This window comes from Pimephales promelas, chromosome 21 (assembly GCF_988280905.1).
Source record: "Pimephales promelas chromosome 21, fPimPro1.hap1.1, whole genome shotgun sequence".
In the NCBI taxonomy this organism is placed as follows: Eukaryota; Metazoa; Chordata; class Actinopteri; order Cypriniformes; family Leuciscidae; genus Pimephales; species Pimephales promelas.
Window position 1 is genome coordinate 20,539,679 of NC_142789.1, and position 21,585 is coordinate 20,561,263.

Consider the following 21,585-nt stretch of genomic DNA (forward strand, 5'->3'; position numbering starts at 1 on the left):
TATATTTACACAATTTTATTAAGTCCCACAAGAAATAAATAAAATACAGAGCTTTTCTGCTTTAAAATATTAATTTGATTAATTACCCATAATCTTATTCCTATGGTCAAGTAAATATTAATAGCATCAATTCAACTGAATTATAACAAACTAAGATGTAAATAAAAACAAAAGCATTTGCTAAAAGGTGCAGTTTAGCTCATATACAAAAGGACATCAACAACATTTTTATGATTGAAAGCGGTTCATTTGCAGCAATGTGGCTTATTGTACAGTTGAACTGCAGCTGGAATGCCAAATCTTCCAAATTAACATTTACAGTTCCCTAAAAAAAAGGTGCATTTTTGTGTTATCTAGACCTTTCCTTTTTTAATACCAATTTTTATAATTTCATGTGAATGCAGAATATGTTCTAAAATAACAAGGTTGCATACTTTCCTATGAGTTTTAAAAATATTTGAAACTGCATTTTAATTCAAAAAGTCAATACAAAAAAAGTTAATATTATATATCTAGATAAAAAGAGGCAAAGTTAATTGCAAATGGAACAGACACATTGTTAATGAAAACATACTAAAAAAAATATTATACAACTAATTTGATTAATGGTCCTGAATAAATTAGTTAAGCAGATTAGTTGGAATTACATCTATTATATACATTCTTTTTGCATTTAACTGGAAAAACTATAACATTCAGATTTACTATAACATGTAAAAAGACTTTTCCAAAAAACAGCAACTAGCGTTTGGCATTTCAATCATAATCTCTAAAAATAATTTGTTTAGTTTGATTTTTTTTTTTTTGCAATGTACATTGTATAGTCCTTTGGAAGTAAACAGTGAATCTCTATCTTAAGAAACATGCAGTGGCATTCATTCCCCTCTTCATACAGTAAAAAAACAACAACAATATTGATAGTTCTGATTTTTTTAAAACACATTCAAGTAGGCTTTAGTGTTTTGTCCAAGAAAAAAAATGTACAGCAAACATGAATGTACCCTATTTCATAAATTGGCAAGTTTGGAGATATATTTATCACTCTCACTGAAACTTTCTGCTTTTGCACAGAAGAGTCAACATTTCCCAAGCAACCCACAGATGCAAAATCCAGTGATTGAAGGATTACACTGCTTCTGTGGGTAGTTGAGGGGGCTTGTCCTCATATTGTGGTGGTGGGGTCAGTGGTTCAATGACCACCCTGTCCTGTCCAGGCTTTTGGATATCCAAACGAATATCCTTGACGTGGAGCTTCTCTGACTTGATCCTGCGCACTCGGAGAGGTCTGAGGAGGCGGCTGGCCCTGCTTCCGGTGCGGGTGGGCGCCGCAGGCTGGGGTCCGGGGTCAGGAGTCAGCTGAGGGGCCTCTTGGCCATTACCTTCTTTCGGTTGCTGGCCTTCATTTTCAACGGCACCGATCAGATCTTCGTACGAGGGTAACTTGTAACTCTGTTGCAAGTTGCTCTGTCGGACAGGGTACCGTCCGCTGGTGACCGCCTCCTCATAGGTGGGGACGTCAAAGTTGGGTATGGGTTCACTTGATTTAATATTTACAAAGATATCATGACATGAGTTGCAAGCAGGTAAACATAACATATAGTCAATAAGTCAAAATGCTTGAACAAAGGGAACTAGGGATGCACAATATATCTGTACTGATATTACAACTTTTCTTTAAGATTAATTATTAATTATTTATATATACACTCAACATTTGGGATTGGTAAGAATTTTTGGTAACACTTTAGTTTAGGGTGTAATTCTCACTATTAACTAGTAGCATACATATTACTAGGATATTGGCTGTTTATTAGTACTTATAAAGTATGACCGATTTTTTTGGTTTTCGCTCACCAAAGCTGCTTTTATCTGATCATATCATCTTTATCATACAGTAAAAAAATAAATATTATTAAAATTTAAAATAACAGTTTAACATGTTAATATGTTTTAAAATGTGTTTTATTCATGTGATAGCAAAACTGAACGGGTTCACACATGATCCTCAAGAAACATATCTTATTATTATTAATGTTGAAAACAGTTGTGCTGCTTAATATTTTTGTGGAAGCAGTGATACTTTTTTTCAGGATTCTTTGATGAACAGGAAGTTCAAAAGAGCCACATTTTTTTTTAATAGATTTTTTTATGGACCCCAGAACTTTAATAACACTGTTAATATTTAGCAAATTTAAAAAAAGAGAAAAAAATTTGGCATTTCAATGAAAATTGCATTTAATTTTAATATCTGCCATTTATCAGTAATAGTCTATGAAAATAATTACTGACATATCTTAATCGGCCTGAATTAATATCGGTGTATCCCTATCCACCTTATTCTGCTCTAAACAATGCGCGCTGCCATGACGACGACTCCGGTTGCCAACTTCCGGTTCGAATCTGGTCTATACGTTTTTGCTGTGTTTCAGATTGTCATCCCCACATCGCTAAACTAAATCGAAAAAAACAAACAAAAAAACATTCATCAAATGTGATCTGGTCACGTAATTTTTTTATTAAATCACAGATAAAAATAAAATTAACTTCTTTCTTTTCTTCATAACTTCCAAAGGATAGCTGATGTATGACTGCATCTATGCATCATAGATGCTGATGTATGATCTCCCTAATCCAGCAATACATGAACATCTGACAGTTTCTATCACCCCCGACTGCTGAATAACACAAGAAATCAGCTTAGGCTGGTTAGCCCTTTGACTCCTGTCTACCTCTGCTTTCAAAGATGCATAGTCTATATATTTCTCAGGTCTGTGAGGCAAGTAGGCTACATTATACGCCGAGTTTTGGTTCATTTATGAGACCAGAGTCCAGTTTGCGTGCCGGCGCCTCCGTCATGATGATCTATTTTCTACTATATTTACTTCTTATTTATTACAACCAGGTAATTGGTTGATGAAACATTGACAGAAATTAAGATACAATTAATAAAAAAAACGAAATTCCCTTTAAAGACAGGCTTTGTGTTTTCGGTTTAAGATCTCTGTGAAAGTTCAAAAGTCGCTTTCAGAGCGGTTTGTCCGTAATGGAAAACGGTCACGTCCGTAACATTTTATTTTTCGTGAGAAAACAATAATCTGAGGAGACCGACCCTTCTTCATCCGGTTAGTAGGCTATTACTTCTGTTTTGCGCAGAGTAATTCACAGAATTGCCAAAAAATATTTTGCCACCTAAAAGTTAAAGATTTGTTGTGTTATGACTATTTCGCTCATATTAAATATAAAACGCATGTGTAGACTGATATTTTTCTAATGTCTGGACTAGAGTGCTAGCATTCCATGTAAACAAATACTTCAACCGGAAGTAGAAAACGGTTTAGTCAGTTGAACCCGCTATGAATCATGGGAAATAGAACGGGCGCAGAAAAAGGAAAAAGATACAAAACCTGGACATCAATCTTTTCATCATCTTTAAACTTTTACGGAAAGGGTGTGTGTAATGAGTATAGAGCAGTACTCACTCTTCCTCCTGATCTCTATGGACATTATCCACATAATCAGCACGGCGTGCAACTGCAGCTTCCCTGAGTCTCGTCCGCTTCCTGTTCCTCACCCCGAGACATACGGAAAGGAGCAACATGACAAAACCAGCTCCAACCAGCACAAATGCAACAGACGATGTCTTTCCTAAATCACCACTGGCAATTCCATTGTTCGTGGTTGTAGAATTGTGCACCTGTGTCCCATCAGAAGGGACTATGCTCCACACGATCATGACAACACCAAGAGCCACCAAGCCCACCCCCAGAGCACAGAGAGCATACTGGGAGCCTGAACTACTGCCCTCCTGACTGGCGGGTGAACGCCTGCTTCCTGAGCACAGAGGCTGCCCACTGGCACACATAGCTGTAAATGATCTTCTCGAATATTCACAAACATACACTTCCCCTGGAAGGGTGGTCCAAGTGTGGAGGATGAGAGCAGAACTGTGACATAAAAGAAGAAAAAAAAAGACAACCATTATAAACATGTCATTGAAGCGGAAATACTTCCTGGAAATGACAGGGAACAAAAGAAAAGGGTTTCTATGTTTCAGCTCATTGGAGAGAGAGACTAAAGCAAAATATTATTATCCATCTGGCTCAGTGCCGCTCTAGAGGTCAAATGGTAGCATTCCAGCATGTCATTGAAAGAATTACCATGTATGGACATTGTACAACTTGCTACAACTCTTAATACAATTTTTGAGCTGCTTTCAAGTCATTTCAGTCTAATAGTTGCGAAATGACCAGGGAAGCCCAACATGAGGGATTTTATTGGAGTATTCAGACCTAACAATTAAAGAATCTAACTGGTGGTCATAATCTAGAGACGGCAGGTCATGTTATTGATCTTATTGTGAACGATTCCTTGAATACGTTTCTTTTTTTTTTTGACCTCAAAATTATATCCACCAGAAGTTATTCTTGCAGTGAAACGTCAGACTTCTCTCTGATGTATGCAGGACTTCTCCAATCGTTTTGTCGGCTTAAACCCCGCCCCCTTCTTACAATTCACTACAATCTCATATTTAGATCAGCCTCCATCTAATCAAAAACCGCTGGACAGAACCAGGCTTATATGTTTTCAAGATAATCCGTTTCACTCTGATGTATAACAAAATAGAGATGAAAACAGCTACTTCTGTATGCCTGGAAACATAATTACAATAATAAAGGTCAATTGCTTTTCTGGGGGTCTTTTGTTTTATAAACAATGATATAAATGGTAGAAATATGATTGCAATCACAGCGATTCACTTTCACAGTAAAACACTTTTCTTTGTGCCAATTTGTTGGGTGGGTGTCATCAAAAGAATCATAAGAGGGTAATTGTAATCATCATAGTTACATTTTGAATGTTGAGCATAAAAATCAGTTTGTACGCAGTTTGTGCCTGGCACACACACACACACACACACACACACACACACACACACACACACACACAAAGACTAGCAGAAAATACAGTACAACGCATTTAGGCGGTTTATGAGTCAACTAGTGTTGTGCAACATGTTTTTTGTGTGTATGTTTTGTGTGTATGTGTGTGAGACACACACTTTGATCTTTATTTTTTAGTACAAGCGCTAAAAAGCTTCCTGTCTTTATGGGGATGTCATAAAGAGAAAAGGAAATGTGACATTTCAGCCAAAATCTAAATTACTCCCCAAATGTCAGCATCTCTATTAAAGGGATTCTATGCAGTTTTTTAGCTTAACTGAACAGCTTTATTTAAATGAGTTAGTTATTGAAATGCTTATATGACTTCTTTTGGGTTGAAAGGTGGCCGTCTCACCCCCATTTCATTCGTTTGTTAAATAAGAGGCGATCTGAAATGTGTTGTTTTTGAAATCAGGTGACCAAAGCTCTTGCCGCTGCAATCAGTGGCGCGGACATAATGTTCTGTTGTGACGCGCACAGTCTTCACATGGACGTGTGCGAGTGGCATTTACGACAGTAACGTTAAATACAAGTACTCCACAGCGAATCTAGGGGTTGCTGTTAGACAAAAATGGGATTCCTGCCTGGTGTCCCTTAAAGCAACAGGGACTAAAGACTATTTCGATGTGATAAAATAAGTGCATTAAAAAGACAATATTTAAAACTTGCGACTTTTACACTCTTTCCCACATCCATTCTCATTTTCATATACATCAACACCATCTTTCAGCAAATAACCTTGAAATTAAAGATTAAGAGCCATCAGGAAGATATGCACAGTTGCACACTAAAAATCACCAAAACTGATTCAGTGCACTAAGGTTGGGTTGCTGCTGTACACTAACTGTTGCCATAACAACACAGCATTGTTCACTCGTTAATGTGGGCACTTCACTGTGCTCAGAGTGAAAATGGGGAAGGGGTGTCATTTTAGGTAAAAGCTACTTTAAATTCACATTAAAACAGGACAAACAGCCTATTTTATTATTATTATTATTAGCAAAACCAAAATTAGCATTCTTACAAAATGCTCAGAGCATTTAGTCTATTTATATAAAACTCTTTCAATACAGTTCCATTTAACAACATGTAAATACTCTGTGGAATGTGAGGCGAGTCCTAGTAGCCACGTTTTATCATAAGGTGGTTTTTACAAACGTTTTACGTTATGCGTTCAGTTAGACCACTAAAGCAGAATCACGATTGCAGGCATTATGGGACCTTTCAGGATGACTCATCATCCGCCTGTGAGTGTAATTTATTAGAGGGTGAAAAGTAGGCTAAATGGTCAAATATGTTTTACAATGTTCAATTTCGATTTAAAACAAGTGGCTTCAGAATGAAGAAAAAAATGATTCTGTTCATATTTTGAGAGGAATGAAGAACGGACGGATGGAGAGGGAGAAAGAGAGCAATCGTCTGTGTAGAAAGAAAGTGTAGTTAGTTTGAGAAAGCCTTGTACATTTAGGGGTACTAATAAAACAGGTTTGTCACAGAGCAAGACATGACAAGCACTGCAAAATGTGCACAGTAATGGTAAAAGCCTGTCTTTGTTTTTCAAGACTGGCAGGAGTTTTGTTGAAAGGGATTTTAAATAGAGACGCACCAGTACCTCCCATTAAAACAGTAGTTAGACAATTCAACAGCAAAAAAAAAATCCGAACAGTATAATTTGTATGTGGTTTGAGGCTTTATTTACATCTATACCTACCTACCTAAATCTAAATCTATCTAAATCTACCCTTAAAACAATGCAAATAGACAACTTTCGGCAAATTTAGATTTGCTCTGAAAGTTAGTCTGTGGCAAAGAGCTCATTCAAGCCCATTTCCAATCCGTCGAAATCGAGGCACCAATCAGAAACATTGGGGTGGGCTTTACACATTTTTAAGCAGATTTTGTAACCTACATTACAATGGATGTCGCCGGTCGAACATCACTCATTCGAATCAGCTATCTCGTCTGTTTTAAGCGTTTCGAACGTTTCCTTTTGGTTAAAAAACGAGCAAAGAACAACACTGTTTCTCCACCACTCTGCATACGTCATCATCACCTTCATCGCTCTGATTGGTTTTAGGTCTGTCCACAATGCCCGTTGGTGGCGCCCCTCTGGAATTGTAAATTGTACTTGTAAAAATCAATAGAATTTATCCACAGGGGAGAATCTGTGAGAAAATAGCTTTAATTATTTGCACAATTCTAGCCTTAAATGAAACATATATTAATCAGATGCAGATTTTGGTACGTGACAAGTCTTCAAAGGAGAGAGCAAATGACATTAAATCCTGGTTAAAACAAAAGAAACATAAAATAGGGAAATATGACAAAAGACCAGGAAGGCCTGTCCAAATACACAGAGCAACACTTGCTCCCCGTCCTGAAGTAAACATAGAGAGATCCACAGGTCACTAAATACTCCCATCTAAACATGCACCCCATGACCTTATCTGAGCTGATCTGAACTCAGAATACATGGCAGAATGGTCACACAATGGTAAAATAAACTGCTTGCATTCGTGTCTCGTCTGGAATACTGTGGTTATAGAAACTAAATATAACAGAAGTGACAATAATATAAAAGTTCTGAAAACAGATGAATGTACAAAATTTTAATAGAAAAATACTAAAAAAAAAAGATTACCTATAGACCATTTCACAAGATGTAAACACTGGTCCAGAAGCACTTCCTGTTTTAGTTTTTTAACACTACATATAAGCTGGGATAAAATACAACCAACAGAACATTTAAAACTGAATCAAAAAGTTAAACAAACATCTTTAAGATGTTTTCTTTACATGTGAAATAAAGAAAACAGTTACTGAAACAGGAAGTGTTTCTGGACCAGTGTTCTTTACATCTTGTGAAATGGTCTATATGACAGTGAAGTCAATGGTCAACAATACCTTTACAGCTTTTATACTGATACAAGCAGACATTATGGTTACCATGGTAACCACTATAACTATAATTACCACCAAAATACCATACTACTTTAATTGTTACTGTAGTAACCTCATCAAAAACAAAACTACATCAATGCAGGAAGTTTCTTACACTGTTTGGATGACATGCCATATTAATGTATGATGATTAGCAAATACGTTAGTAACTGTTACAAGTAACGTTAAGTAGTAAACCATGGATGATGGAGTTTTGTCTGTTACCGTGGTAAAGCTTTATAAGGGCCAGAGAGCTCTGATAAGGGCAACTCGAGTAGATCGTATTTCTGCCGTTTCAGTGTCACTGTTTATACTACAAAACACCCCAGGAAAAAAAGAATGACCTTCATCATGTTGAAGATTTAGTTTCACTGACCATTTGGAAATAGTTCTGTTAGACACTATGACATCAGATGTGAAGTTAGAGAAACAATTAACGATTTTATATTATAAAACAAGATACAATATAAATCATTACTGATTTTATTAATGCCATCTGACGTGTAACTGTTGAGAGGAAGTCCCTGAGTGTATCTGTTATTTCACGATAGAAACAATCTTTGTAACACCAGCATTTCTAAAGAATACCAGGTGTTAGGCTACTTTTTTTCCCAGAAAAGTCAAACGATGCCAAATAACGCCAAATAAATTCGCATAAACCAAGTTGAAGCTAAGGTGTACGGCCTAACCTGAGCTCCGCCGCGGTTTAACGCCCTTCGCACCTTGTGTCATGAAAGTACCTGAGGCAGGTGTCGCTCCCAGCCGCGGGTGAAACGAGCGTCCTCACGATCCTTTCATTCGCTTATGGAAGGAAAAGCTGGATAAATATTCTAACTCCTTCCTCAGTGACTCTGCTTCAACAATTTGTAGGCTTAAACAGAGACAGGAACTTAGTTTAAAATACACTCGAGTGCAACCCCACAGCTGTAAAGAAGAGTTTAGTAGGACGCCGGACGCGTGGTCCTAAAGCGAGGCTGTTTCATAGAAGAGGAAGAAGAGCTGTTCAGTTTACCCGGAAAGGTATTAGCATGAAGGCATGAACAATGGGAATTACCTAAATATTTTTACAATAATAGTTTTTGATTAATCATTTAATTAAGGTCTGTATGCAAAAGTTATTGACAGACTTTATGTTTTAAAACACAAATAGCCTACAAAGTCATTTGAAACTCGAAAAAGTTATGTTTAACCCAGAAAAGATCTCAAATTCATTAAATGAAACAATAATTTACAAATGTTCAGTTTAATATAACTGTTTTATATTTTAATATATTTAAAAATGTAGTGTAGCCTATTCCTATGATAGCAACGCTGAATTTCTAGCAGACATTACTCCAGACTTCACAGTTTACAGAAATAGTTCTAATATTCTGATCTGGTGCTTTTTTTGAGAATGGTTGTGCTGCCTAATTTTATGTGGAAACTTGATAAATAAAATGTTCAGCATTTTTTTGAAATATAGCTAATCTTTTGTAACATAATTATTTTTAATGACACTATGATCAATATAATGCATCCTTGTTAAATAAAAGTATTAATTTCTTTTAAAAAGAAGCCTTCTTACCCCAAACTTTTGAACGGTAGTGTATAAAACCAACCTGACAAACAAAGACACAGAAACACTCAAACATATGCATGTAGAGTTTATTTTCCTATTATTGTGTCAATGACACATGTTAGGCTATGCAGCTATAAAGAAATGTTTCTCGAAAGTACATTTTCACTAATGCCACACAAGGTACAGAGATATCAAAATGATTTGTGATTGCAAAATCCACCTTAAAAATGCACCAGAAACTGCTATATTCTTGAGCTGTGTATCTGCTGGTATGATGTGTGACCAATGTCTATCAATGGACATTTTGAGTCAAACCAAGCAGGAAATCTGTGATTCATAATTGGCATTTCCAACTGATTTAACCAAGATCTGAAATTAATCATTTGTTGAATTTCTGAAACGCACTCATTAATCATGTGATCTAATCTGTGTCGACCCACATGACAGAGGGTGTTTGCATTAATGCTCAATGCTGTTGCATGCTGAGCTGCAAAACTGGATTTGCTCTGCATGTGTGCCCTGTGGCTCTGTGTGGAAAACACAGCTGTAGAAATTGTGTAGCATTGGCTTGTAGATTGTATACTATATTTTACCTTTCCATACATTCATCTGGGAGCCCTGCTCATAACAGAGGATCATTCTGTCACTCCTTAAAGAAAGAATCCAAGGCTTTCCAATCATATCACTCACTCTTTCATTTCCTTATTGTGCATGATAGTCACTATACAATGCATTGTTTCCATTGAACAAACTGAATTGCATGCATGGTAAGACAGAGATGTTGAAAATCACAAGAGAATAAGAAAGATTCTTATTTCAATTTCAACTGGAGTGATACCTTAATGACTAATCCACACAACATTGCAACTAAAGTGGCTCTTGCTTTTTAATTTTGTATGTAAATGAGACTTTGAAAACACAAACATCTTAGCAGATGTCAACAGATGTCTTCAAACAAAGAAAAGACATCGACGAGGCATTCAAAGCATTGTCACAATGTATTCAAAGCGCTATTCCTCGTACGTTTTCCGTAACGTTAAACAAGCACAGTGTTGTGATGACCTTCACAGAGGCAATGGACAATCTGAACATGTGGTATTGATTTCAGCTGCATACCTACAGTTCTGACTGGAATTTACAGGAATCAGGACAAGTTCATCTAAGTATTGTGTCAGTAACAACATATTTCATTTTTTAATGCAGCCAGTTTATAAAATGTATTAAGTGCTTAGTTGTGATTTATTGCCAATACAAAATTCTCATAAGTGCAAATGGTCAATTTTCAAATCTCTTTTACAAATAATTGAGCTCATTTGGTCCGTTTAGAGGTTAGGGGAGGTTCACTCTTCCTAGTTCATCCAAGGTAAACATAGAGCGTTGGCTTTAGACATTCGTGATCTCTATGCTCGAGTAACCGTGCATGGGACTGCCCTTGGTCCTTTGCAGGATCTTGATGCGATCTTCTCTGGGTGGTGATCCATACCCGCCTTGAAAAGTGAAGTCCCTCCCAACGGCGACCAGTGGATTGAATCTCAAAGGGCTCTGAGGAATGACAGAAAGGCTATTTATCCTTTTACAGATCGTTAACAATAATATAGGCGGACAAAGTCCACCATTTCTCTAAATTTTGACAGACTGCTTTGTGCCAATAAAGGACAGCCCCCTACCTTGCCAACTTTTTGCTTGGGAGAAAATCCTTCATCAGTTTTGCGGCCGTTTGAGGAAGGGGAATGTGTAGGAGTCCCTTCTTTTCTGTAGTCCTGAGCCTGATTAGTTCTGCAAGACAGAAATACCACACTCTTAAGATCAATACAGTTACTGTTCAGCAAAGTGCTTTTTACACGGCTATACGCAACAAATAAATAAATGAAACAGGGAAATGAAATACTGATCTGAGTTGAGATATATTGTCAGGGTTCTGTCACTTCTGTCTAGTTTAGTGACAGAGCTCTCGTGGTTTGTGATGTGTGTTATAGTCCTGTTTGTTGTAAGCACATGGCTTGTCATGTGTTTCCTTGTGCCATGTGCTCTCCTGTAGATTGTCTAGCCCCTCACATCTTGTTACCTGAGTATTGATATATACTACAAGTAATTCAAGGCATTAGTTTATTTTCCAGCTAAATATTGAAATAAAAAAATTCAAATAATTTTTAAGTGCCACAAAACTTGGAGCAACTTTCATACCTATAATGAACCATAACTACCTATCATTAAAAAAACATTGTTACACAGGAAATTCAACCTCGATTTGGCATAAAATACTTTTCAAAACACATTCAAAAGCAGGTATGACATTCTTAGTAACTAACCACTCTGTCGCTATGTATTCTGTCCTAAAGGCTCAGTTAATACAACTGTAGAAAAGATCTTCTTGAGATCTTATTTTGACAAAATGTACAAACACGAGAAATGTGAAAGTAGCGCCGGTCTTTTTTTCAGATGAGCGGACTAATACACAGTGCCATGGACGACAGCTGGATGACGTGACTAACAAATCAGCATATTTTTTTCTTTGAGAATGTAATGTTCCCCCATTCAAAGAGACAGGAGCTTTTAAAGTTTACAAGTTCTCTAATAATTATCAATTGCAACAGCTTGTCATATTCATATGCTACTAAAAATGACTGAAATAAAAGCTGGACACACCTTGCTGGGTTGAGAAGCACTTTCATTTCCTCGTATAGATGACGATGGATCATATGTTTATTGTTGGGGATGTCTAGAGCCTTGGCCATGCTGTCCGCACTGAAGGTCGGATCTAGAACCATCACAGCTCCATGGATGCCACTGTTCTGAAGGCTGTCAGCATACTCCTGCGTAAAAGACAACATTCAACAGATTGGATATAAAAGTAGGCTACATTAAATGTCTTACTAAAAATATCAAACCTATGATGCTAGACTTTTTCTCAGATTTTTTGCAATTATGACATTCAAATAGCCTACTTTTGGGATCAATATCCCCCATGGTTAAAAAGTTTGGGGTCATTAATGTTTTTATTAATATTTTTTTTTCAGCAAGGATGCATTAAATTGATTAAAATGCATTAAAAAAAAATCTAATAAACACTGTTCTTTTGATTTCGCAGACAGGGCTAAGAAGCCAGGATTAGGCCTTAGGTTAATTAGGACATTCAAGTAGCTTTTATAAACGTGCCTCAGAAAAAACAGTACTGGTGTGCATCTTGAGAGACAAAACAGTTGAACTGACATATTTTAAGATCAGTGTAAGTTTCTTTCAGTTAAAACATCATGTTAGTCTGGGATTAGTCTTAAACCCTGCTGCGAATCCGGGGGTCTATTCATCAAAGAACCCTGAGTTTCCACAAACATATAAAACAAAATTGAAATTCTTACTGACCACAAATTTCATTTTTTATGTCTTACCCACCTTAAGATCAATGTCTCTGATCCATTTAATGACACGGTGGCTGGTCCAGACCACCGGATCCAGATCTCGATTCTCACACTGAGCACGGCGTGCCTGTATAATCTGCAGAGATGTTTCGATAAAAGCAAACTGATCAGTGTATTTTACAAGACCACCAACAATACTTGCATATTTTCAGAGTAAATGTGAGTATACAAAAAAATCATGCCTCTTTGTCGAAATTAAGCATTTGCAGAAATTGAATGGCTGATAGGATGCTGGTCACATGAAACTTGTTGGTGATGTCGAAGATGGTTTCTAGGTCTCTTCGTGTGATAGAGTTCAGCACTCTGCCGTCCACTAACTGGTTGTGGAAGACCTGTGAGTACTGGGGGAGCCCGACGTCACCCAGCCAGGTCTGAGACACCCAGTGATGATCCAAATCAGCAGCTTTGGAAAGTCTGAGTGACAAAAATGAGAAACAAAACCAATTGCCAATGCACACGTGTGTGTGTGTGTGTGTGCTCTAATCTAAGCAAGTGTGGCCGCTCACCCTCGTCCATTCTCTGCTTCTCGGTAGTCCTCAATAGCTAGACGCAGCTTCCTGCGGTGCATGGGGCTGTTGATTCCCAATCCCAGCTCCAGATCCTCATCGGTCAACCCCAACAACACCTGCAACAGGAAGCAGCTCACTGACATCATCACCTCTTCCAGTTTAACTAATCATTCATAGATTCACGTTACAGCACATTGGAAGCATCAGGGAAGTAATAGTAGCCTACTGAAGTATAATCAGCGACCACATAATTGAAAATGATATCCTGAACTATCACTTAATCGAGGTGAGGATTATGCATTGCTCATTAGTTGTGTTCACGTGCATTTTTGCTTTTAAAAATGGTGGTAAGAGCAGGAATAAATAAAGAGGAGAAGCATTTACCTTCCCACTCTTGACATTCTCAGAGCAGGCGCGCATGTACATGGGCATTGCCATGACAACCTCCAGCCAGGCCTGCACAGTGAGCGCCCTCCACAGAGACATGGGCTTGCTCCGCGTAAGCTCCGCCTGCTGCAGCCGCTCCAGCTGCTCCTCGCCATCTGATAGGCTGGGCTGGGTCTGGCTGGAGAGGCTGTCTGAGTCTGGATTGGTCAGGAGGGGCAGGAAGAGGGGGAGGGGGCAAATTTAAGGGGTTCAGAGGGGTTGAGAGCAAAACAAAAATGCCTTATCCATTTTGCACATAAAAGCTTTTTTTATTGCTGTGCAGAAAAAGCACCCACCTCCATATCCTCCTGTTAAATTTCAGTATGTTCTGCTCTTATCAAGCTTCTTAAATGACTCATTGCTTTCTAGCAAGAACTGACAGCCACGATTAGGTCTGCGGTCAATATCGACAGGCCTTATCTATCCTCATATAGCCCACACACCCTCTGAAACAAAACCACTTTTACCACCTCAGAATTTCACTTACAAACCACTTAACTTCCTTCCCCTTCCTGTGTGAAACTAACATTGAATTCACCTGCTTTTCTATGTTAATATAGCTACTAACAAGAACGTTTTACAGCATTTTTTACTATAACGGGAATATAAGTACGTGGTTGTCAGGGTCACAGGCCTTTTTGTTTTTGCTGTACAGTGGATTGACCACAATTTAAAAACAATTCAAACAAGTTACTATTGTCTTTAAACTTCAAAATGTCACATTTAATTCAATGCTCACACTTTATATTAAGTATCAGTTTTATAAGGCAGTCGTGGCTAATGGTTAGAGAGTCAGACTGGTAACCTGAAGAGTTGCGGGTTCGATTCTCAATACCGGAAGGAAATGACTGAGGAAATGATTGAGGTCATTCCCTAACCCTCTCATCGCTTCAGGTGTGTGAGTGTGTTCACTACTCACTACTCCTAATGTGTGTGCACTAACTTGGATGGGTAAGTTAAATGCAGAATTCCAATGGAGTTACCTTGGCCTACACATGATGCCACTTTCACTATTCTTTTAACTGGATGCTTACATTAAAAAGGTTAGATTCAATGTACTTATTGTGTTTATGTTGTAAAACAAAATACTTGCTGCTTTTGAGGTGGGTTACTGGCAGGCTCAGGTTTTGTGGTAAGGTTATGTTTAATGGTGTTTTATGGTGTAGCCTAAAGTATGGGTCAACAACAGTGTAATTACAGAAAATATATTCACATGCAGGTATTTTTAAAATATAAGTACAGCATAAAAACATTAATTTTCACTATAAGTGCATTGTATCAATTTTAAATATTAGTACATAGTAAGTAAAGGCATTTGCATAAAGTGGCACCGCAAAATTTAATACCAATTTCTGAGTGAAAATTCTTTCAAAGTAAATAATCAGTGTATTCATAGTAGACTATTTGATTAAAATTAAAATCATACTGAGTTTTTATATTGCAGTAATTTATTTTCTTTTAGACGTTCCATCAAACCACCAAACGAAAGTCACCAGATTTGTATACGCCTTATTCACGGCAGCGCCATCTTTGATTTTTGATGAGAATGAAAGCGAGGCTGTGAGGGATAGACATGCATCTCTTCAATGGGCTGTACTGTTATTTAATGTGTTTTTGGATTGTTCTGCTCATGAAACACTGGAAAAATATCTTTCCAAGAAATTTCAGTTGACAAAAAACTCCTGACAATGTAAGTTAAGGAAAATTTTAAGTAATCTAGGAGCTTTATTCAGCTTTTTACAGCGGATGCCAGTGGAAACACTGTAGTCTATCCCTCACAGCCTCACTTTCATACCTGTCATGGCGCTGCTCTGAATAAGGTCTATTAACGCCATATAATCCAGACAAGTAATGTCATGTCTACACCAGCAGGTGGCGCCATTTAAACTCTTTTTTTTTTTTTTTTATTCAACAATTGCACAGTTTACAAGAACATTCCTCTCCATCATAAAAGAAAATACATTGTGGAGTTTCCAATATTGCAGGTAGCGCCATTTAAACTCTAACTGAGCTCATATTGCTGCAGTGACGTCATCCTTAAAGAGTTTGACTTTCAGTTGAATCTGAATTAATTAGATATAGCTAATTATGTGCATTATTTGGTTTCTAATATAGCCCTCCTAACGCTAAAAGTGTGTCCTGGCAGGTATAGCTAAAACAAGATTGAAATCACCCTGAGGGTTCGGACTGAATCATTCTTCTCTTTAGGCTTCATCAGATTTTAATAAGCTGAAAAAATTACCTCTATAAGACTCATTATCTGTTGGGCATCGGGGCAGAGGACACCTATTTCGAACCTTTAGAGGAAATAGGCAGGCGCTCATCTAAACAAAGACGGAGCCTTGACCTTGTTCGAGACATCCGAGAGCATCCGCTGGCTTATGGAAAAATGGATTTTAATGGAGATCGCAATCTGTTTCCATTTCAATGAGAAGGAAAAAGCCCAATTTCTCTGAATTTACTGTAGCATGTGCTTTATCATGCTTCATGAGACTGTGAATAGTACTTTCTATGATATATAAACCCTAATGAATGTGTAGCATTTTAAAATATAGCCTTGAACTAAATGAAATAAAGAATCAGTTGGTAGTCATGAGATGATATTTTGGGTAGACCGTGCTCATGTTTTGGATAACGGTGTACATGATAGACTGGTTCCAGTTGACATATTCATATGAGTTATGAATGTAGTGAGTTTGGGGCATTCTCATCCACTGAGGTAAGACAATGTTAGGACACGTGTTAACACAGATGGTGGGAACGGGGTCACCCCAAACCATGGCAACCCCAGAACAAGAGGGTTAAGAGGAAACCATTATGACAACTTGCACACAAACACACACACAGGGTCAAGAAGAAAGGCACATGGATGTTGGGTTATGTGTTTTTATTTTAAAATAAGTTTCTTTTAATTTTCTTTTTTTTTCTTTTTAAATCTGCAGAGTGTTAAAACCTTCTCATCAGTCTGTCTGTAAATTCAAAGATAGTCTGCTTTCATTGAAATGACCTCTTTCCTAATCTTTAAATAAATTCTTTAATAGATTTAATATTATATCTCACAATCTACTTTACAAACCTTACAACATAAAATCATTAGAGTGACATGTGGAATGAAGTTCAGTTTTAATTTAAAAGATCAAAACAAAAAAGGAAGAAAAAAAAATCAGTGCCACCAAGATGCAAAGGAAAGCTTGAAACGGAAAGAAATATGTGATATGTCAGGAGACAAGAGTCATGATGACATCATTGGGTTCAACATTAATGGAAAAGAATGTTATGAAGCAGGGTGTGTTGTGAGTTCTTACAGGCATGATTCTATTTGCACACTTGATAGAGCAGAGAAAAGAAAATATTCCTATGTATTTTCTTGAGTTCTTCTGCAAGCTGCACTATTTGGCACTTTATTGATGTAAGGTCAGCACCTGGTTTAAGAATATTCCAGATCCGTGTTTAATTAAATAGTGGAAACAGACTTTCCCAATATCACTTCAAAATCAAACGTAATTCCTAGTAGGTTATAAAATGTGAGTTTAAAAAAAAAAAAATATGGAAACAGTCTAATAAATAATGCTACATGTCAAGGGGCAGGTGATCTGAGAAGCATCAGACTACGCAAAAATAGCTCGACAAGGCCAGTCTGAAGCGTTGCAACTTTATAACTGAATGCAATCTACCATCATAATGGAACTAAACTGCCTAAAATACGATTTATTCAGTCTTTACAGGCAATAAAATACAGATTTTAAGAGGTTTTCATTTCACATTTGTCAAGATTAAAAAGATCCTTGGTGCAGCCTTGCGAGAGGACATAATGCATAATAAAATATTAGCTTTCAAATGATCATTCTCTCGGTTTGGCAGCGGTCTGAGTGTAACTCTTGAGGTAAACATGAAAAATTCCCCCATTAAGGTGCGGCCCATTCTCTGCAAAAGTTTGCGGGCAAAATCTAGTCATTTCATGTGAGGGCTAAAAAGTTCTCAACACAGATTTTGTAGAAAGCTGCTTGGTTTGAATGTGACTTCTGAATGAGCTGTGCTTCTTACATCGTTACATTTCTGACGATGGACATTAGACCTTTTTTTTGCCCGCAAAATCTCAGAGATATTTGACCGCAGATGTTCCTAAGCGATTAGATTACTGTGGTAAAGAGCTACGGCAAACATTTAGAAAACCACCTCACTCCGTATATCCTAACATTAAAAGTGCACTCGGTAATTTTCCGTTAATATTGTGCTGACTGCCATCTTGGACTTAAAGGGATAGTTCACCCCAAAACTGAAAATTACGTCGTCATTTAATCACCCTCATGTTGTCTCATACCTGTAGGCTATCAGTTTCACACAAAAAAAAGGTGTTTGAAAGAATCATGGTAATCAAACCTTGATGAAGCCATTGACTTTCATAGGTCAATGGCTACCGCGTCGACTGTTTGATTGTCAGCATATAATCTTTTGTGTTCAACAGAAAAAATAAACTTGTTGGAACAACTTGAGGGTGAGAAGTTATGACAAATTTTCATTATTGGGTCCCTGTAAGACATATTCACATTTATTACAACAAAGAAACTAACAATAACTATATGAGCGTCCACACCAACGGACTCCATTATACATGCGCTGCAGTTCTGTAGCCTGCAGCTTTAAATGCTCATGCTCATTAAAACAGGAAGCTTATCTTTCATCTCCTGAATTATTATTTTTTTTAAAGTGATTCAAATTACATAATTATCATTATCATTAATTTATTGTTGGTGTGGACTTTTTTTTTTACATGTAGAGTTATTGTCCTCGGTGTGAATGGGCCTTATACTGACACCTAGTGGCAAGGGCACTAAGCTTAGAGATTCCATGTAGAAACGTCATATTTTAAGTCAGCCAAGAGAGTAAAGTGAAGAATCCAATAATAGGTAGATTACCAAAATCAAATAAATAACATTAGCTGGTCATGTAATCTCAATGTGATCTCATGTGATCTCAATGTCATCTCATGTGATCATGTTGTGTTAACGTTTCAAAATGTTCATGACGGGAAAAATGACAGAGTGCACCTTTAAATCTTTCAGATGGAGCTCACGCTATGGTGTATGAAGACAGCCTGGAGCTCTGGGTTCATGGAAAAGCAGTCATGAAAAAGAAGCATTCCACATGAAGACATCAGCAAACACAAGGTGCACAAAGAGTTCCTATTTACAAATGCTCAGCAGTAATTCAAGTTTCCAGTTCATAAAAAAGAGACATATTACCACAAATAAAGCATTATAACAGCATTAACATATACACACGCAAATGATCCCATGTATATATTTATATCAATGTAAACATATGTACATATGCATACATATATAAATATATATTTCATTTACATTGATGTTTTTAAGCGTCGTTATGTACATTTCAAAGGAGGCAGCAGTTCTTCCTCTTTCCTGTATTTTTCACGGGGAATACATTTGAAGGCACACACAAACGCTTATGCACGCTCGCACACACATATGAACTCATACATATCCAGGCGTACGTCCACACACACACACACACACACACGCACACACACGCATAGCACTATCACCAGTCAGCATCCTCCTCTATATAGTAATCAGGGGTGGAAGTACCATCAAACAGGCCCGGATCCAAGGACTTGCGTTGAGATTTTCCCCGGGCAAACACTCGAGAAAGTGAGCCGAGACTAATCTTCTCCTTCTTCTTCTTACGCTTCTGGTCCTCGAGGTCCTCCATGGACTGAAGCAAGAACAAGAAAAGGCAGAAACAGAGACAGCGAGAGAAGAAGGAGAAGAGAGAATAGAAAAGTAATGGTGGACATATGGGGGCAGGTCAGTCATGTGGTTTCATCAGGAGTCTTAGGAAAATCTGCCCTCTCTCATCAGCACTGCTTCAGGGGCCCACACGCTCTACTTGTTTTTAGTTTTTACCAAAAACTGCAGTCGTTGCTACAATAAAACCTAAAAAAAAGTATTAGACCACTCACAGAAATAATAGTGCTCAATATGATGACTGTTTGAATGGAAGTCCTTTTCAGTTAAAGGAGCCAATCACCTTTCTGATTAGCATAACATTTTTGTTTAGACCAATGCTAAATTTATGATACCACTATTGTCAGATTTTGTTGTTGACTTCAGTCTTTCTATAGCTGCCCAGGTGCATTCACAATATGCCACCGGGTGAACTCTCCAGTCTCTGCTGAAACCAATCTAGTTTGCTGGTTTAAACTGGTTGACAAAACCCCTCTAAAACCAGCAAACAGAGCAGCATGACCAGGCTGACCAACATAGACTTTCATGTTGTTGTTGTTGTTTTTTTTTTTTAATGAGCTGCATTAAAAAAAAGTCTTAAAAATACATAACACATATGGAGATCCCATATTAACTATTATAAAATGAGTGGTTGGTCACTTGGGTATTTTGGTACATCACGCATAAATGTTTATTGCTGTTTCTGCCAGCTTTGTTATTGGTAACTAAAACTAAACCAAAAACTATTTCCGGCATTTGAAACGAAGCTGAAAATATAAATAATAGATGTAAAACTAAAGCTTTAAAAATGTATGAAAATGACTACATGTTGCCTTGTCAACTACTTGAAATAAGTTGAAGTACTAAAATGAGTAAAGCTGAATTAAAGCTAAATAGACCTATGAATAAAAATGACAAAAGCACATAATTAACAACATGACTTGTGTAAACATACATGCCACTTTCAAGTCAAGTGGCGTGTTATCTATACGCATTTTGAGCTATCCGCGTGTATCGGCATGTATGTCAACGCCATTGATGTCCGAGCGAAACGAGGCAAAATGTAGATCTACATCTGGGGAGCAATATTTTTTTTTCCTAGGATGGTAGGGGAAGACTCATAAATACTATTAACCCCAGTGACGGGTAGGTTTAGGGACGGGGTTGGGGTAGGTCATATATTTATATATACACTACAGTAATAACGTTAAGTCAACGGCGCCCATAAACACACTGAAAAGCGATTATGCGTATTGATAGCACGCCCAAAATGGAAATACGAATTGGCGTGTCATACACGCGCAATTTCATGAGATAAAACTGAATTCAACTAATAAACTAATTCAATATTTTATAAATAAACAATCATAAAATAATGGTCTTTACAAGCCCAATGCGCAAAACAAACACATTCAGTTCAGTCTTGTGGAGCACGACTAATTCTTACAGGTACAAACTGTCTCTTTTGATTGATTTGCATGAACCACCATCGACACAAAACGTGCCCCTGAAGCCATGCTGATGAGCAGCGCAGCGACTGAATTTTTGAGAAGAGTGAAGGTGGAGATAAAAGCAAGTTGGGAAGGCTGTTTACTTGGTCGGGGGTGCCAGGCAGCTCTTACATTGCAGAGGGAGTGAGTCCGGTGGCGGGGCGAGTTGATGTCGCTCGGGGTGGATGAGCGGTCGCCGTCGGCAGCTGAGGCGTCGGAGATGACGGAGGGCTGGCGGGAGTGACAGGGGCTGATCCTCAAAGCAGCTGTGGAGACAGGAGATGGGTGTGTGAGTGGACTTAAGAAGACCTTTGGCGGATCTCTGCATGCTGTTGTGTAGGCCTGTACCTTGCCTGTCAGCGGGGTGGGAATGGTACAGGGTCTGTTGACTCTGTCTGATTGCCGCAGTGAGGGGAAGGTCTGCTTGCATCACCCACTCCTGACTGCCGTTCACCACCGGCTCTGATGGCATCGCCACAGAGTGACGCTTTGGCACGTCTTTATTTAGAGTGGCCAGAGACTGCTTTGCCTGCGGTACAAAAATAACATGCACACAAAC

At 37.8% G+C, this 21,585-nt stretch overlaps 2 protein-coding genes across 5 annotated transcripts in view; both read right to left on the reverse strand.

The window, feature by feature from the left end:
• On the reverse strand, positions 1 to 8,885 carry tmem51b (transmembrane protein 51b). 2 transcript variants are annotated; one of them, XM_089125034.1, is made up of 3 exons: positions 8,603 to 8,885; positions 3,480 to 3,944; positions 1 to 1,537 (listed from the first exon to the last, which is right to left on the reverse strand). In XM_089125034.1, exons 2-3 carry the CDS (start codon positions 3,860 to 3,862, stop codon positions 1,126 to 1,128), a joined length of 795 nt encoding a protein of 264 aa, XP_088981160.1. In that variant the 5' UTR covers positions 3,863 to 3,944; positions 8,603 to 8,885; the 3' UTR covers positions 1 to 1,125. The 2 variants fall into 2 exon arrangements, with proteins under 2 accessions (XP_088981160.1, XP_039530162.2); XM_039674228.2 differs by having other exon boundaries at positions 8,621 to 8,884.
• A 625-nt stretch (positions 8,886 to 9,510) lies between these two features.
• Positions 9,511 to 21,585, reverse strand: part of kaznb (kazrin, periplakin interacting protein b) — a 153,464-nt gene continuing 141,389 nt past the window's right edge. For all 3 annotated transcript variants that reach the window (XM_089125035.1, XM_039674229.2, XM_039674233.2), the window contains 10 exons: positions 21,375 to 21,555; positions 21,159 to 21,292; positions 19,399 to 19,525; positions 13,748 to 13,947; positions 13,361 to 13,479; positions 13,037 to 13,268; positions 12,829 to 12,930; positions 12,085 to 12,251; positions 11,106 to 11,214; positions 9,511 to 10,980 (listed from right to left, as the gene is read on the reverse strand). In XM_089125035.1, the coding sequence (XP_088981161.1) occupies positions 10,822 to 10,980; positions 11,106 to 11,214; positions 12,085 to 12,251; positions 12,829 to 12,930; positions 13,037 to 13,268; positions 13,361 to 13,479; positions 13,748 to 13,947; positions 19,399 to 19,525; positions 21,159 to 21,292; positions 21,375 to 21,555 (1,530 nt within the window). In that variant the 3' untranslated portion in view covers positions 9,511 to 10,821. The remainder of the gene's footprint in view (positions 10,981 to 11,105; positions 11,215 to 12,084; positions 12,252 to 12,828; positions 12,931 to 13,036; positions 13,269 to 13,360; positions 13,480 to 13,747; positions 13,948 to 19,398; positions 19,526 to 21,158; positions 21,293 to 21,374; positions 21,556 to 21,585) is intronic.